The sequence below is a fragment of the Scardinius erythrophthalmus genome, assembly GCF_964197995.2.
Source record: "Scardinius erythrophthalmus genome assembly, chromosome: 21".
NCBI lineage: Eukaryota > Metazoa > Chordata > Actinopteri > Cypriniformes > Leuciscidae > Scardinius > Scardinius erythrophthalmus.
Window position 1 is genome coordinate 25,718,862 of NC_138241.1, and position 17,903 is coordinate 25,736,764.

The 17,903-nt window shown below is 36.2% G+C and overlaps 1 protein-coding gene across 1 annotated transcript in view; it reads right to left on the bottom strand.

Annotated features, from left to right (window-relative positions):
* nrg3a (neuregulin 3a) overlaps positions 1-17,903 on the bottom strand; it is a gene marked incomplete at both ends in the record, with an annotated part of 353,495 nt that overhangs the window by 48,944 nt on the left and 286,648 nt on the right. Inside the window, one exon of the mRNA XM_081351000.1 lies at positions 4,123-4,196. Coding sequence (XP_081207126.1) covers positions 4,123-4,196 — 74 coding nt within the window. The remainder of the gene's footprint in view (positions 1-4,122; positions 4,197-17,903) is intronic.

Consider the following 17,903-nt stretch of genomic DNA (forward strand, 5'->3'; position numbering starts at 1 on the left):
TTTTTACTTGCATTTACTCAATTCATACAGTATATTTCATTGATTTCACAGCTTTAAAATTTACTCAATTTTTTTGAGTGTAAAAATGTTTCACCAATAAAATTGAGTAAATAATAGTTAAACTTTTTACAGTGGGGAGAACAAGTATTTCATACACTGCCGCTTTTGCAGGTTTTCCCACTTACAAAGCATGTAGAGGTCTGTATTTTTTATCATAGGTACTCTTCAACTGTGAGTGACGTAATCTAAAACAAAAATCCAGAAAATCACATTGTATGATTTTTAAATAATTAATTTGCATTTTATTGCATGACATAAGTATTTGATCACCTACCAACCAGTAAGAATTCCGGCTCTCACAGACCTGTTAGTTTTTCTTTAAGAAGCCCTCCTGTTCTCCACTCATTACCTGTATTAACCCTCTGGGGTCGGCAAACGCGCCGGCGCATTTTGCTGGATTTTCTTCACATAGTAGCACAATAAACTTAAATTACTCCATCATTTATGGTCATACAGAAAAAAGAAATATGAAAAATGAATCTATCTGTGAGATGTCTACTTTTGTATGTGTCCACTTACAATCAAAACAAAACATTGTGCTTTTGTAAAATAAAGAAAATAAACGGTGTGCTTTCTGCCTCTCCGTCTCGGTGAACTTTTTTTCCTGAGCATGTCTATAAACTGAAACAAAACTCAGCGAATACTTGTCACACATTTATGAGCCATATATCTTTATAAACATTTAAGTTTGTACTTTTAAATGATCGGATTCAAAATAAAAACAAATATTCTCTGTTTAAGTAATTTGTATAAAACCAACAAGATGTCCAGTTTCTCAAACCCTTGCTCATTATTTTTAATGTGACCACGCCCATACGCGCAAAAGAGATTAACATGCAAATCTACACATTAGGGAACGTGAACGCGCTCATTACCTCAAAAACAAAGTACCAAACTTCATCAGTCTTTGCTTTTCGTCGAGTTTGGAAGACACGCTGTGAGCTTAGTCAGCTTACATTGGATTTACCTCAGAAGAGAAGAACGTGATTTGAAGACAAGAAAGATGTAAGGTAAGAAAAGGAATATTATAATGTTTAGACCTGTGTTCACTGTTAAATACTGTGTTTGGGGATATTTGCTCAAATGTAGATATGTATATGGTAACAATAATGTTTCATAGTTTGGAGCGGCTTGATCGCTTCAGTAAATAACGCGCTGTGCGTTTGAAAAGCAAAACGCACCAAACATTATGCTTCATGTTTTTACTCCAATCTCATTTCATGACATCATAATGAATGGAAACATTTGAAGTGACATGATAATCAAGATATTTTTCTCTAGTGTAGTGTTACTGAAGTGTTCCTTTTTAACAATTGATAGGCTGCTTGCTATAGGTTATTGTTATTATTATTTTATGCAGCACTGCAGCCTATGCCTACAAGGCACAACAAACCTGGTGTTCATTATATATATATATGAGTGTGTGTGTGTGTGTGTGTGTTTTGTGATTAAAAAAAAACTATTTTAACCAGAATAATCAAAAATGTATTCCCAAAATCATGCAGCCCTATAGTTTCTCTTGAAGAGTACCTATGATAAAAATGACAGACTTCTACATGCTTTGTAAGTGGGAAAACCTGCAAAATCGGCAGTGTATCAAAAACTTGTTCTCCCCACTGTGTGTGTGTGTGTGTATATATATATATATATATATATATTTAAATGATGACAAAATTAATTTTGTACAGTAACGGTTGTAATTTTCCCTTTGAAGATTATCAGACAGAGGTTAGAGGGATAGAGAAACATTGGAAAGGAAATAAGGTCGAGAGATGTGTGATGAAAGCCATGCCCGTCTAACTCAAGGACAAAGTGACCCTGGATGTCCCTGTCCTCTGTGAATGTTGCTTTTAAGAGCGGCGGTGAGACTTTGGCTGTGTGTGCCTGTCCTGTCAGTGAACCCATTACTGGCATCTCAAACTTTAAACACTGAAAGCTGGTATACTTTTTTCTGATGGAGATCATGTGAATCAAAACAGGCAAGAGTGCCATCTAAACAGAAGGGATACCAGTGAGATTACAGAAATTTTAGAGGCGTAAAAGCACAGTATCATTCAGTATATTTTGACCTGTATGTAGAGGGTCACATGTATAATCAATGTGTTGTGTAGTTGCGCAACATAAAATATGTGTGTGGTTTTTATTCCACAATAGCCATTTGACAGGGTGCTATATTCTCCTCCAACAGAGCTATTATTGTCTGAATTGAGTGGTAAGCTCATTATTCACAATTTGCTGTTGTGACATGTCTGAAATTGGTTACTCTGCTGTGCTTAATTCTATTTTTCGTATGTCCAATAGGTGGCTCCTTGTCTTGTGCCAAAAGTGATAAGTGGCTAAGACTTGGCAAACTTATAGTGCAAATCTGTGCCAAACTTCATCAGGGTGCCATTCAGAAGATTATAGTCTTGTACATTGACCTTCAAGTAGAAGAAACAGAAACAGAACAGAACAAAATGCTATGCTTATGAACAATGCCGTATCAGGCCATGGGAGGACTTCGTTGGGTGTGCACCCCGCCCAAAACACATGTATTATTCACAAAACATCCACAATGTTGTTTAAAAGGGCTGCAACATAAATATTTATATCAAGTCATTGCCATTCTTTTCAACACAAACTTGCTTCTTTTGTACTGTATATGAATAAGGTTTTTGGAATTGGATCGCAGTGGTGTTGTGATGATGTAGTTCTAGTAAAGTTGTCTGCTGCATCTTCCAAATCCTCAAAATCGGGTCTACAAATGAGGAATTGTCCCAAGCAGATTTTCTGGGCAAATTTGCACTGTTCATCCCTTTAGTGAATTGGCAGCTAAAAGAAACGCAGAAAGCCCATGCAATGTGCTATATATCAATGGGTGCAATCCATTCTTAGAGTAATCTCACCTTTCTGTTTTCACACTGTGTTTAAATGGAGAACATGTAGTGTTGTACTATCTACCTATCTATTATAAACTCAATTTCTGCATAATATAAGACTGATTTGAAATAGTTAAAATAAAACCAATCAATCAATCAACCCATCCATCCATCCATCCATCCATCCATCTATAAATAATCATGTGATATGTGGGAATAGTTTTCTGTGATGGGTAGGTTTAGGGTTAGGGTTTGGGTTTTTACGTCTATGGAAAGCCCCCATAAAACATGAACATGGAAACCCTGTGTGTGTGTGTGTGTGTGTGTGTGTGTGTGTGTGTGTGTGTGTGTGTGTGTGTGTGTGAGAGCATGATTATGAGGGATTCTGTTTATCGACCTTCTCATACAGATCTATCAGTGGCATTTTGTTTTGAAGGATAATAAAATGCGCTGTTCAAGAATTTGCAGTGTGCATGTGGTAATTCGTGAAAAATGAAGGCGATCGCACCAGCTCAGAATGCAAAGCACATACATATACATACTGTACATCCACACTCTGCATTTTTTAATTTTCAAAAAATACCCTTTTGTATGCTTTATTGGTTGTTAACCTCATGGGGACCAAAAAACATTTTTTCCCACAAAGTAAAAAATGACTGGTATTAGTATCTTTGTAATACACCCCACCCAACCACACACAAGCATAATGTACTGTACTGTATGCATGCAAGCACACAATGCCATTGCCAGAAAATGGTATACATCATTCAGAAAAGAAACATTCAGGTTTGGTAGAAGCGTGTGAATATACGGCCATTAGCTGAGTGGGTGGGAAAATCTAGATATCTGTTCCTGTCAGAAAAATATGAAAATGTTATGACACTTTGGTAATGACAAGGTTTCTATGACAACAGTGTCTGTAAGACTGCAAACTGCAAAGCCTTGTTGTTATTGGCAAATGAATGCATAAATGCATTATGGTCCATGGAGGTTAAGCATTCATTTGGGTTAGAAGCTGAAAGTTATACAGCCATTTCTCTCTATTCACATCAGTGACCCTGTACATTCATTTCAAAACAATTTAAAAGGGCTGTATAATACATATCCATGTGGATTTCCTGTTAAATGTAGACATTGCAAAGTATAAAAAAATTATGTGTTTACATGAATATGATTCATTAAAGCAAAATGCAAGAACACTCACTTGGGTCGGACAGGATGGAATCAGTCTTGGGCAGGAACTGGTCACAGCGAATGCCCTGGAAACCCTCTTTACATCTGATTTGGAAAAAAAGAAAGCCACAGTTAGTAAAAAGTGATTTAACAGTATTTTTATCTAAAACAATGTATTTAGGGACAGTTTCCATGGGGTTAAGAGCCATGCTTGGCTTGTTCCTTGTCGGGATAAAAGCAGCAACCTTTTGGCTTCACTATTGAAACAAGTGAGTATTTTAACATTTAACATTTTTATGTAATTATTATTATTGGATTATTACAATTTTTATTAGTTTTAGTTGTAGTTACTGGATTGTCCTCATTCACTTCCATCGTAAGCAATGTTGTTATTGTTAACTACAACTAAAGCTAATAAAAAATGGTATTTGTTATTTTAATTAAAGCTGAAATAAACTAAAACAAATGTTAGATGAAAAAAAATGAAAATGTGAAATATTGTCTTGGCAATACTAATAAATAAGTTAAAGGAAGTTGAAATACTAAAATGACTGAACTGAAATAAAATAAAAAGCTAAATAGAAATAATACAATAAAATTAAAACTGAAAAAATAAATAAAAAACAAATTAAAAATATTAATAAACTAATTAAAATATTAATACATTTTATGATCAGATTTGATTATATCAAAATAACACTGGTTGCAAAACTTTATTGTAATCCAGATTTGAGGAAATTATTTTTTTGTGGTTAATAACATTGTTGTTTGCGCTTAACTTGTATTGAACTTGAAATATTCTTTTAAACCACTAGGTCACCCCACTACTAATTAAACACTTTTCAGGGGCCAGGATGGTCCCTGTGCATCTCATAACAATAAAACACCTAGACATAGATAAGCCAATCACAGTGAAAAATGTTCAAGGGTTTTCAGGAAATCAGATGGGAGATCCAGACGTGCCATGTCACGCATCAGTTGCAGATGGCTGTAGATTGATTTGGAAATACATGGGCACAGTGAGTTTGCAGATTTTCTATTTCAACAAAGCCCTGACTGCTCAAATAAGTCTTCTCAGTGTTCACTAAATATGGAAATGAAATGCTTGTCTTTTATATATGAAATATGCATGCCATGTCCCTCCCAGCCAAGCTGTTAGCTCTCTCTCTCCAGCTCTCTTGCTCATGTAACTGCCCATGTGTTTCTCGCTCTTCCTCGCTCTCTCTCCATCCTGTCATCACTTTATCCTCATTTTTCCCTCACTTCTTGACTTTTCAAAGACACTGGAGGCTAATCCTGCTTTCAGCTGGTTGAGCCAGGAGAGCAATGTGACAAAGAAAAATGTCCCTGGCTCTAAATGGCACAAACAGAGCATATGCATATGCCATGCGCACAAGCCTCAACAGATAACATAAGCCTTTGTTGGCTATACAGCACATTTCATCCTTTTACAGAGGATCAAGTTCTCAATTTAATGCTGCATATTGCTTATACTGTATGTTCCCAAGTTCCCAACTGAAAACAATACATTTTAAAAGACAACATAAATAAAGATAATGCCTTTGGGTGGCTCAGCAGCTTTCTCTTTGTATTTTGTGAGGCTTCTAAAAAAGAATCAGCACGCATAATAATAACAAGAACATCTTAGGTGTTTTCACACCTGTAGATTGTTTGCTTTATTCCAAAACAGGGACTTAAATTGTAATATTTATAGCAAGAATAAAGGCTTCATCAGGACAGCTTTCTTGCAATGCACCTCATGTTTCAGAGAAGAGCAATGGAAATAGGTGCTCTTTGATTTTCAACTGGGATAATAAGTAATGTAGTCACCCAGAGAATCATACACTGCTAATTTTTACGTAACATATTTTCCAATATGAATTATGATACTGCTTGGTTTGTCTGCTCCAGAGTTTGTTTTCAATATCAACCTCGTTCAGATAATCTTAGGCCGATTTCTTTGGCGTGAATCCGAGCATTATCGCTTTATTCACTTATGAAGAAACAATCCAAACTAAGGGAAAAAAACATGCAAGGTACCGGAAAAAAATGAATCATCCAAACGAGGAAGGTATGAAAACGCCCTTCGACGGAATATTGCCAATCTCTTCGTCTGTTTTTTTCTCCGCCATTGACAACAGTTCCAAATGAAGCCATAGTAGACACTTTGCAACACAACCAGTAGTACATAGTGGTGTTTTATCCTTGATTGAATCAGTGTGTTGAATGAATCAGCTGAATGAAAATTGAATTATTCACTCATAAAGACAGCCACTTGTATTGTTCCAGAATTAATCAGTGTTGTGAATGAATTAGTTGAATAAATGATTCAATTACTCATAAAGACAGGCACTGGTCACCACCTACTGGTGTAACGATGTAACCTGCAGGATTAATCCCCACAGACTTGACCGTCTGTCAAGTCCTGGCTGAACTAACTTGAATACTTCACAATATTTCCCAAGCCGTGAATTCTCCTAAGTGAATTATTTTCAGTGTAACTGTCTTTCTTTTTGTCGTGTACAAATTTAGCACTGTTACAAATAATGTGTTTCTGTGTTCATGGAGCAGACTTTCATTCTGTATCTTTCAGGTTTTTTCCTTATTACCAGAAGTAAAACAGAAAACTGATGAAACTGAATAATTCTGAATACATTTGTATAATTGTCTTTTCCCAGTCAAAACTGTAAATCTTAAGCGTACCAGCAAAAAATAAGCACTGCCTCATTAAAACACAAGCAGAACAATTTTCTATGTGAATTGTCTATAAAACCAATCTTACATAAACTGTCAACATGCCAATTAACATAGGCATGATTTTCCAAATGATTTACAGAGAAATTTGTTCTGCTCATGTTTCCTATTACTAAAAACATAGAATTTTTACACCCTAGTCCAATCTGATGTTAACAATCATCATCCCTCACTCTATAGTGGAAATCTGCATATAGACTAATTGAATGTAACTGTCATAAACGTCACCGGTAAAGATTTTACACTAATTGCACACAAGGAGCTATATAGTCAGTAATCAAATCAGCAGTGCAAATGAGTGACTGTGCGCTTTACATAGGTCATGCCTGAAGTATCTGTCGTCAATTAATCACTCCCCAATTAATGTGTCCACAGGCAAGCAGAGCTGAAAAAGATCTGTGAGATAAGACACTAGAACAGTACAAATTTACAGGAGGAGGATCATTAAAAAAGAGATCAAGTGCTATGGCAGCATTGCGAGGAACAGTCATTATGGGCACAGTATGAGCTGTGGCAATTGGCAAACAGTAGCAATTAAAATGTGGGGAGTGGATGGAAAGAGGTGGAGGTGTGGAACTGTGCCCAAGAGACCACATTTGGGCTGCTTCTCCCCTTTTATCTATCCCAGCGCAGACATTTTGTTCACAGGCTTGATTTATGTGTAAAGATGACACATGTTTAACGCAGTAGGAAGCTTCCTGTTGCTCAGCATACAGTTGAAGCGGAGGCCTTTCTTTCATGCAAAGCTTTTCTTTTCTCTCGTGCACATTGTCTTCCATGGCAGAGTGTTTCGTTTGTATTATAACATGAAAAATTGAAATGCTTCTCGACAAAGCATGCCAATGTCTTTGAATTGACTAGGCTATGGTCAAACCTTTTATTTCTATTGTTCTGTTCTTTTTTCTTTACTCCATGAGGTTTTGTCAGTGTGAAATCCTTTTGTACTGCATAATATAGGCCTATATGTCTTTCTGTCACTTTCACGCTCCTCCCAAACCTATAATTTTCCTTGGGAATTTTGCAATTGAATATTCATTATAGTCTCTGAGACCTGCAAATGAAAATGTTAATATTTCTCAAGGACTCAGAATGTATTGAGTGTTGCACGGCTTTTAATTAGCACCACAGCCATTAATTAGCAGGAACAAATATGGGAGGGGGACGGGATGCTGGAAGGAGGTGTAGATCATTCTAACTAAGCTTTACAGGCACAGATAAATATAAATACCAAGCCTCCAGCTGTCAGATTCTTCCAGAATGTGAGAAGAACATGCACATTTAACTATGCACCGCTAATGATTAGGCTTCAGCATGTTTATCACACTAGAGAACTATGTGAACCCATTTATGGAGTTTATAATTTCATAATGGGAAACGTAACAGACAACAGTACAGAAGCAACATGCATAAATACTAATTAAAGCAACCTGATAGTTTATAATGATAACCTTTAATTAAAAGGAATGAGATCTGGAGTATGTTTCCATGCTACTCACATAGGCGTAGTCACATAAATTTAGATCAAGCTGCTGTGTTTGATCATCTTATGTTTACAGCTGTTTCTATTTTATCCAAAGAGAGGCAAATAACCTTGGTGCATATGGACATTTTTTAAGATATTTTATTTGCTGCATAAGAAATTACTCCACAAATCATCCACACTGAAGTTCTATGAGCAACAGCAAGCATCAAAATGACCTGACCATAATACAATATATACAGTATTTTAATAAGTTTTTTTTTAGGTTACATTGTTATGCCAGAAACAAGTGATTCTTTATAAGCGAGTCATTTGAATCAGTTTCTCAACTGATTCGTTTAAACTAGCTAATTCAATAAGAAACGAAACTGAGCTAGTCATTGAATTATTCAACCGACTGCCGAAAAATGCTGATTCAGTCAGGAACAAAACAAGGAACAGTCTTTATGAGTGAGTCAGTGAATCATGCCCTTGACCAATACGTTAAAAACACTGATTAATTTGGGAAAATGTCAACACTACCATGTGTTGCTCGGGGAAGTATGGAATTGGATGCTGCTGTTGCTTTGTTGAAGTTATATTAAAAACTTAGCTTTAAAACACATATTTCCAAAATATCTGGAAATACTGCTTCTAAAAGGAAATTTTCTCAATATTACTGTTGTATAAAAGCAATTTCACACTAGCAGTCACACTGTTTTTCTTGAATATCAGCATGGTTGTGATTATCTGAAGCACTGAAGTTAGCAACTCATAGGCTATAGCAGCAAATTAGACTAAGCTTTGTGTATATGTCTTAATTGACAATATTTGGAGAGTTTGAATTATAGGACACCTAATTAAAAGAGGCAGAAAGTGAGGTAGTGTTTGTTCAAAGTACGAAGTGGCTTATGTACCAAACTTTTAAAAGCACTGGGAGGGCATTGATTTACATTGAAGATTTGACATTTGAGAAAGCCAATTTCCTGGCACTCAAACAAAGCAGAAACTATGGATTTCCCTCTTGTAACCTTTGACCATTTTGTACATGATCATACCTGTGGCAATTTCAACACACACACAAAAAGATGCAATCGATTTGCAGTGAAAATATATTTAAAGTGCCAAACCATTCCCCAGGCCCAAAAATTTTACTCAAGCAAAGACCCATGGAAATCACAACAACTTGTTCTGTTTAAACTATCATTATCACAGATCCCCACTGTATCATCCAATGAGCCTGACAGTGCAGTAGTGAAGTATCCATTATCGTTAGCACAGAGGCTAGCATTCACCTGCTGTGATCTGCTGAATTGAGTGAAGAGAACTGTGAGAGGGTGCAGGTACTCTGAAGTGCTCTCAGAGAGCCATTTTCTCTGTAGTTGGTCAACCTGGCAGTATAATGTAGACAAGAGTGTGACTCTAAGAACATCTCAGGCTTCTCTGTCACTGGCCTTTCTCTGTGTGGTTAACATGAATGAGAGAAAAATGAATAGGTCAGTTTTTAGTGTGTGCCTAGACTGTGTAGAGTTTTTAAAATTGGTAGCATGAAACCCAGAAAAAGTTTATATTAATATACTTTTCTTTTTTTTAATATATATTTGACTTGTGCTATCAGATTATAAGTATTAGAATATTGACTTACATACCTCAGTGTAAATGGCAATTGACTTATGATAATACAATATTTGCGCTTCAATTTCTGTGTAAAATGATTATCCCTCTCCATATTATTCAGCCTTTTTTTTTTTTGTCTTGACCTCCTTGGTTCAGCAATAACTTTGTCTCTGAGATGATTGAATAGCACTTATTATCATTGCCAAGAGAGGGTCTGATTTCATGTTGGCTGTCTAGTTTCAGACAATGGCATATGCACTATCCTCCGTTGATGAAAGTTAGAGGATAACAGGAAAAAAGCAGAAAGTAATTAAGATGATTATATGTGTTGAAGAACTGATACATAACGTGATTTGGGGAAATGGGCCCCCTTTTTTTAACCCAGGATCACTGGAAATATATGTCTGTGGCGACATTTCAGCAAAATAAAATTAAGTTGCTTCTTACACTTTTCGAAACACTTTCAAAGTAAATTGTTCAGCGAGTAGCACCAAAAGCGGGATCTGTTTTATCTAAAACAGATGAATGAGAGTCTGTCAACATTTTATTATATTGGTTGTTGTACATTTTATGGTAGTTGGTAAATGAAATGTCTGGTGGAAAATAACGTACCACCAACACTAAACCCTACCTTAAACTAACCGATAACGTTACCTTAAACTAACCAATAACGTTAAAAAAAGCAAAAGTGAGATTAATACACACTTTTATCATGGCTCGTGTTTCAATGCTGAACTACACTGTAAAAACTAAAGGAGCCTCAAGTATCCTGTTGGATACTCAAGGAACTTCAAAATGTAATTTTGGTGCCTCAAAGCTCTTTTTCCTATAGAAGGGTTACTGGAAGAGCATTGACAATCTTTGAGGTTCTTGCTGGAACTTATGGGATCCTTTAAGCACTTTGTATTTACTTCAGAGGTTCTGGAGTCACCTTTTCATTACTATGAGACCTCGAAGTGCTTTGGGGGAAAATAGAGGAACTTGAATGCGATAAAAGGGTTATTGGAAGATCTTTTAACATTTAAGTGGTTCCTGGAAGATCTCTTAAGTTAAAGCCAGCATCTGGAGGAACCCAATGGTTCAGTGAGGCCAGAATTAGATTATTATTCTATTATTATTATTATCCTATTATTATTATTATTATTATAGGCTACTTAAGTTTGATTCAGTATACATACCCAGGTGAAAAAGACGTACTATTAAATGTATTAAAAATTTACTTGAGTGTGTTTTTAGTAGACCTACAATACAAATATACTTTAATGCATTTTAATACATTTAACAGTAACCTAGTCTTTTTCACTTGGGTAGATTACATATATTTAGTATAGGCCTATTTTATTAAGTCATTTAAACCTTAAACAACAACACTAAATAATAATAATATTATATGAAGAAGAAGAAGCAGGAGGAGAGAAGTTTTATTCAGTCACGAAACTGCTGCTATTCCTCTGCTGTCGTCGCTTCAGTGATGCTCGCGCTGCTCGCGCGCAACAAAGCTCAGCTGATCGACGTCATCGGTTTGAAAGTAACGGCTCCTCTCATCAAAGCTTCCGCCGTTTGTTCGGCTCTCCATTACAAGGTTTGTAAACTCGCCAAATAAATATAAATACAGAGTCTACTCACTATATATTTAAACACACATATATATAAACTAAATTAATTACACATTACTACGTTTTTACAGTGTTCACCACTCGTTTATTGCACAGTATCTGGTTTTAGCCGCGATGCTAACTACGTTGATCTAACGTTAATGAACAAATGGAAATGATTGACTTATTGTCTTAGATTGATTTAGTCATTCAATTCAACATATTTTGTACAACTGTGTCTTCAAATTGCCTAACTAATTTAGAAAATTCTCTGATTCTTGGCGTTTGTTATGAATAACAAAAACAGGTTATAGTTTGCTCTGTTTTTGTTTAGCCTAACGTTAACTTTACTTACTAACGTTACAGGTGCCCTCATTCTCTCAAATACCATTTTAAAGCCATTTACTGGTCAATAAATATTATGTTGTGAATAATCAGCTTTGTTCTTTTGTTTCCCCAGAACAACCATTAGGCTACATTTCTAAAATAATCTGAACATTTCAGTGGCAACATTGAATTACAGTAAGTTACCTGCACCACATGCTGTACTTTATTACTATGAACTTTCTCTGTGTGCAATTGTATTGTTTGACTGTGTACTTGTGTTTTTTAATCAGTTACTCTCTGAAAATCTTTTCTCATGATCTCAAATCTCATTCATGTTACTCAGAAAAATAATATCACAGGTTTGATTCACAAAAAATGCTATAGACATTTTAACTCTGAATTATAACTTCAAGTTTAGTCTTTTTCGACAAAAAAAAAAATAAAAAAAAGGAAAAAGCTATTAGGCTTCAGAAGACTTGCAACACAACCCATAACACATGAGTTGTGAACTCATTGATTATTTTTAGGATCTTTTCTGGGACATTTTTGGATCTTAACCATTTTTACATAAAGTGTTGCATTGAATTGAACTAGACAAGTGTACATAAGAATGGTTTCATGAATGATTTACACATTTGTTTTCTTCTTGTGTTTCATGCAGTGAAACTGAATGGTGACTGGGGCTGCATTATGCCTGAGATCTGCTTTTGGGTTCCACAGACAGAAAGTCAAACAGGTTTGGAACGTCACAAGGCTGAGGAAATTATTTAAATTTCACAACTATCACTTTAATAACATTACTAACAGTAAATTTTGTACTTTGCAGGGATCTCGGTAAGCTGAAATACAAGTTTGATCAAGAATAAAAATCCTCCTGTAGACCTGAAAATCATTGAAGTGCCTGGACCATCCACCAGAAAAGAGGCAAAACAAACGGAAAACGATGCTGTACCTTTTCACTTTTCTAACTCGTTACCTCACACCAACTTGGTCCCATAGTGACATTTTTGACCACAAACGAAATTGCTGATCGTGTGGATTCTTAGTAAAATGACTGGAATTCACCAGTGAACATTCACAGAACAACAGATAATTTTACTGCACCTTAATACTGTTTCCGGGTCGAAGCCTCTACTTCCTCTATCTTGTTTCATGAGAATACTCAACAACCATTTATGAACACTGTTGATTCAAGTCACACATTTAAGCTTTTCAAAAGCCATAGTGTACATTACAGTCTCCAGTCTAACGGCATCCCAGACTTAAACATTTTATGATTCAAAATAGCTGAATAACTAACCATCAGAGATTTCAGTATAGAGATAAAGGTTACAGCACAATGAGTGTATATTAGCACTGTTGTTTGTTTTTGGCATCTGATAGAGCTTTTGGACTTGGAAACAGTGATGTCAGACTTACCATCGGACTGAAACACAAATGTGTTAAAGTTAAGTATGATGGACATTTTTAATTAGTTCAAATGTAATTTTATTTACATTGATTTATTTCGTGGAACATATGTGTTTCCATGCATTTTGTTGAGATGTCTTTTCTTGTTTATCTATTGTATATACATGGTTGATTATTCATGTTGCTTATGTATTATACTATTTTTTTGTGTATTCATTGATATTAATCTGTAGTTAGCTTTTTTCCCCATGTGCATGGAAGTGTATGTATAAAAATGAATATCAATAAACAATTCTTATTTTGTATTTGGTTCAATTTGTTTATTATAATAGATGTCAAAGGTAACCATAGTAACAACATGAAATTAAATATTTAAAAAAAATTAAATTTGGTTCCTGGAGGCACCCAAAGTGGTTCCACACAGTGCCTAATATCAGAGTTCCTCAGGAAACCTGTGTGGTTCCTCAGAGAACCGGCCCTTTTTAAAGGGTGCCTAGAGGATCTACAGACGGTTCCGCCGGTGTGGCGAAGTGAAGAACCCCAAAAGGTTCCTCCAGGCACCTTTTATTTTTACAGTGTACTGTAGGTGAGCTACTGAGCCAGTTAGAAATCCACACATATGTAGCTGGTGATGTGATGTAATTGTCAATATCAATGTATTAGTTTAAAAAATCATGCACTATGGTAAGAGAGTTTGGAGGTCAAAACTTAGTGTTGTGCATGGAACTGAGCGGAAAGAAGTCTTTATTATTCAATAATATGTCCCTGTAATTATAAGTTGTTTATTGAATGCGTAGAAATTAAGAACATGCACAGTCCCAAGACCTTTACTAGCAACTATCATTGAATAGCTAGTAATGCTGTCTTGACTTAAAGTCTATGAAAAAGTTAACTATTAACTATTTAATAGTTACATGTATGTCAATTATGAAATGAAACAAATGGAAACAAGAACGTCCAAACTGAACAAACGTGTATTCTATGACGAAGAATGTTTTAGTAACTCAGTATGCATTTTTAATAATGTTTAAATGATGTAATATATGTGAATTTGATTATCTACTTATCCATTTCCTTGCGAATGGCATCAAGATTAATCTCTGGTGCCGTGCACTTGCCACGTGTGCCTGCCCACATGCTGTTCTGATTGGCTGTGATTTTTGATTGATTTTGTCGCATCTCGTAGTCGCGTCGCGTCTGGTGTGGATAGACAAATTGCTTGTCGCTGGAATCTCGTTTAGTGTATGATGCCCAGTTTTTCTATGCAGTCATTTTCATAGTAGGCAAGTGTATGATGCCTAGTGTTTTAAAATCTGTACAGACTATGTTTAAAAGTCACATAGTGTATTCCAGCCTTATGTGTACTGCAAATAATTTGCATAGGCCTACACGATTGTGTGTCGACTTTGAGACCTTGCATCTTCTTTTTTTTTAATCAGCCTGCATGGCCTCCTTAAATAATTTACATTTTGGTGTCAGCAAACCTGAAAACAAAAGATAGCTAGACTTGTCTTGAGTTCTTATGTTCACCTTCAGGTGAACCACCTCATTTCGAAAAACGAGAGGAGATGGATGGAAAGCTAATTCCTCTCTTTCCTTCCTGAAGAAGTGTAAGGGCCTCTTCTAGCAGCTTGACTGCCGTGACAAGCTGTGCATGCACTCGTGTTTATGTTGCCATCAGCTTTAAGCCTGTGACAGGTGTTCTTTTAACTTTTAACATGCAATATCAGCGGCTGCCGGCAGATGTGAGGAGAGGCGAATAAAATGAGATGACTATTCCACAACATAAATCAAAGATCCAACAGTGGAATCCAACAGAGAACATACGATAGAAATTAAATCACTCATCTTGCCTTTTTAGCAGCTTTGCTCAAATCTACCCAGCCACAGCAACTTATTCTCTATTACAGCGTAAACACAAATAGCTAAATGCCATGACATTCTGACATGAGGTTGTGACATGTTTCCTTTTTCTCTTTTTTATTTGGTAACCATACGGGATAATGTCAAAGAGAGTTCTCTACAAACATAAAGCATGAAAGTAGGCACATGGTGAGTATCACACAAAATGACATATTTAAACGTTTTTTTTTTCTTGAAAAAAATCTTCTTGCCTTAAAATAGCTTAAAACTACATCCTTGCTTCATTTAGTATATGCAAGACTTTGTCTTAAAGCGTATTAAAAACACCACATAGACATACAAAAAACATTAAAAGCTTGATTTTCGTCTTTAAGAAGATATTTTGAAGAATGTTGTTAACCAATTTCTGGTGAACACTCACTTTCATTGTACACTGTAAAATCCAACAGTGATTCTAACTAACACTTTTTAGTTAACTTTACTTAATGTCTTAACTTAATTGTAAAAAATCTAGTAATCTGTACTATTCACATACTTTGCTTTGTTTACTCAGAAAACCCAAGTTAAGATTAATTGATGGTTTGAGAGTGGTTTTTGAGGCGGGGAAAATCTTAATGGACTTTTCACTAATTTCCTCCACTTCTGCAGTTATTTTTTTTCTGTTTGCATTCACTCATTTCCCAAAGTCATCTTGAATGTTGAAATTTTAATACAACTGAAAATTTTGAGAGAACATCACATAGGCTGACTTCATAAATTGATGTTGATTTTCCTAAAATGTTTTTAGTCACCATTATGGCGATATCTATCTATCTATCTATCTGTCTGTCTGTCTGTCTGTCTGTCTGTCTGTCTGTCTGTCTGTCTGTCTGTCTGTCTATCTATCTATCTATCTATCTATCTATCTATCTATCTATCTATCTATCTATCTATCTATCTATCTATCTATCTATCTTATTATATGTATGTATGAATGAATGATGTATAACATAACTATATTTCATGTCAATTAATGATCTTTTCTAATTTTGTTGCTAACACTTATGTCCTAAACACCTTGTGAAACTTTTAATTGGGTTTATACACTCACCTAAAGGATTATTAGGAACACCTGTTCAATTTCTCATTAATGCAATTATCTAATCAACCAATCACATGGCAGTTGCTTCAATGCATTTAGGGGTGTGGTCCTGGTCAAGACAATCTCCTGAACTCCAAACTGAATGTCAGAATGGGAAAGAAAGGTGATTTAAGCAATTTTGAGCGTGGCATGGTTGTTGGTGCCAGACGGGCCGGTCTGAGTATTTCACAATCTGCTCAGTTACTGGGATTTTCACGCACAACCATTTCTAGGGTTTACAAAGAATGGTGTGAAAAGGGAAAAACATCCAGTATGCGGCAGTCCTGTGGGCGAAAATGCCTTGTTGATGCTAGAGGTCAGAGGAGAATGGGCCGACTGATTCAAGCTGATAGAAGAGCAACTTTGACTGAAATAACCACTCGTTACAACCGAGGTATGCAGCAAAGCATTTGTGAATCCTCAACATGCACAACCTTGAGGCGGATGGGCTACAACAGCAGAAGACCCCAGCGGGTACCACTCATCTCCACTACAAATAGGAAAAAGAGTCTACAATTTGCACAAGCTCACCAAAATTGGACAGTTGAAGACTGGAAAAATGTTGCCTGGTCTGATGAGTCTCAATTTCTGTTGAGACATTCAGATAGTAGAGTCAGAATTTGGTGTAAACAGAATGAGAACATGGATCCATCATGCCTTGTTACCACTGTGCAGGCTGGTGGTGGTGGTGTAATGGTGTGGGGGATGTTTTCTTGGCACACTTTAGGCCCCTTAGTGCCAATTGGGCATCGTTTAAATGCCACGGCCTACCTGAGCATTGTTTCTGACCATGTCCATCCCTTTATGACCACCATGTACCCATCCTCTGATGGCTACTTCCAGCAGGATAATGCACCATTTCACAAACTCAAATAATTTCAAATTGGTTTCTTGAACATGACAATGAGTTCACTGTACTAAAATGGCCCCCACAGTCACCAGATCTCAACCCAATAGAGCATCTTTGGAATGTGGTGGAACGGGAGCTTCGTGCCCTGGATGTGCATCCCACAAATCTCCATCAACTGCAAGATGCTATCCAATCAATATGGGCCAACATTTCTAAAGAATGCTTTCAACACCTTGTTGAATCAATGCCACGTAGAATTAAGGCAGTTCTGAAGGCGAAAGGGGGTCAAACACAGTATTAGTATGGTGTTCCTAATAATCCTTTAGGTGAGTGCATAATCCCTCTATATTTGTGACAATCTTGCAATTGATCATACTTGAATGATGACAATGATGTCGGTTTGTGTTCTCTTTGCTTCGTGATTTTTCTGTGCGTGAGAAAATGGATGTGTGGCGTGAGAGTGTGAAAAGTCTCAATCGCGTGAGTCTCACGGTGAATGCATGAGTGTTGGCAGCTCTGTAGATGCTGTATAAATTCTTTCAATGTATACAGCATGCAGGGAGAAAAACAAGGCTGTTGAGGCCATAGTACATTCACTCCAACATGTCGCATAACCTGACCACAGCATGAGTTCTGAATACAAGCAAGAGCTCAAGCCACCACAAGTGTGATATGACTGTTGAAACTCCCCTTCAAAATGAAGCGCCAATGAAAGCTTGATAAGCAAAGCATTTAAATTCCCTGCTTATCACCTAGCCTCCTCCAGAGCATTCAAACACATTTATAACCAGACCTCTTATCTTTCTTTTTTTAATAT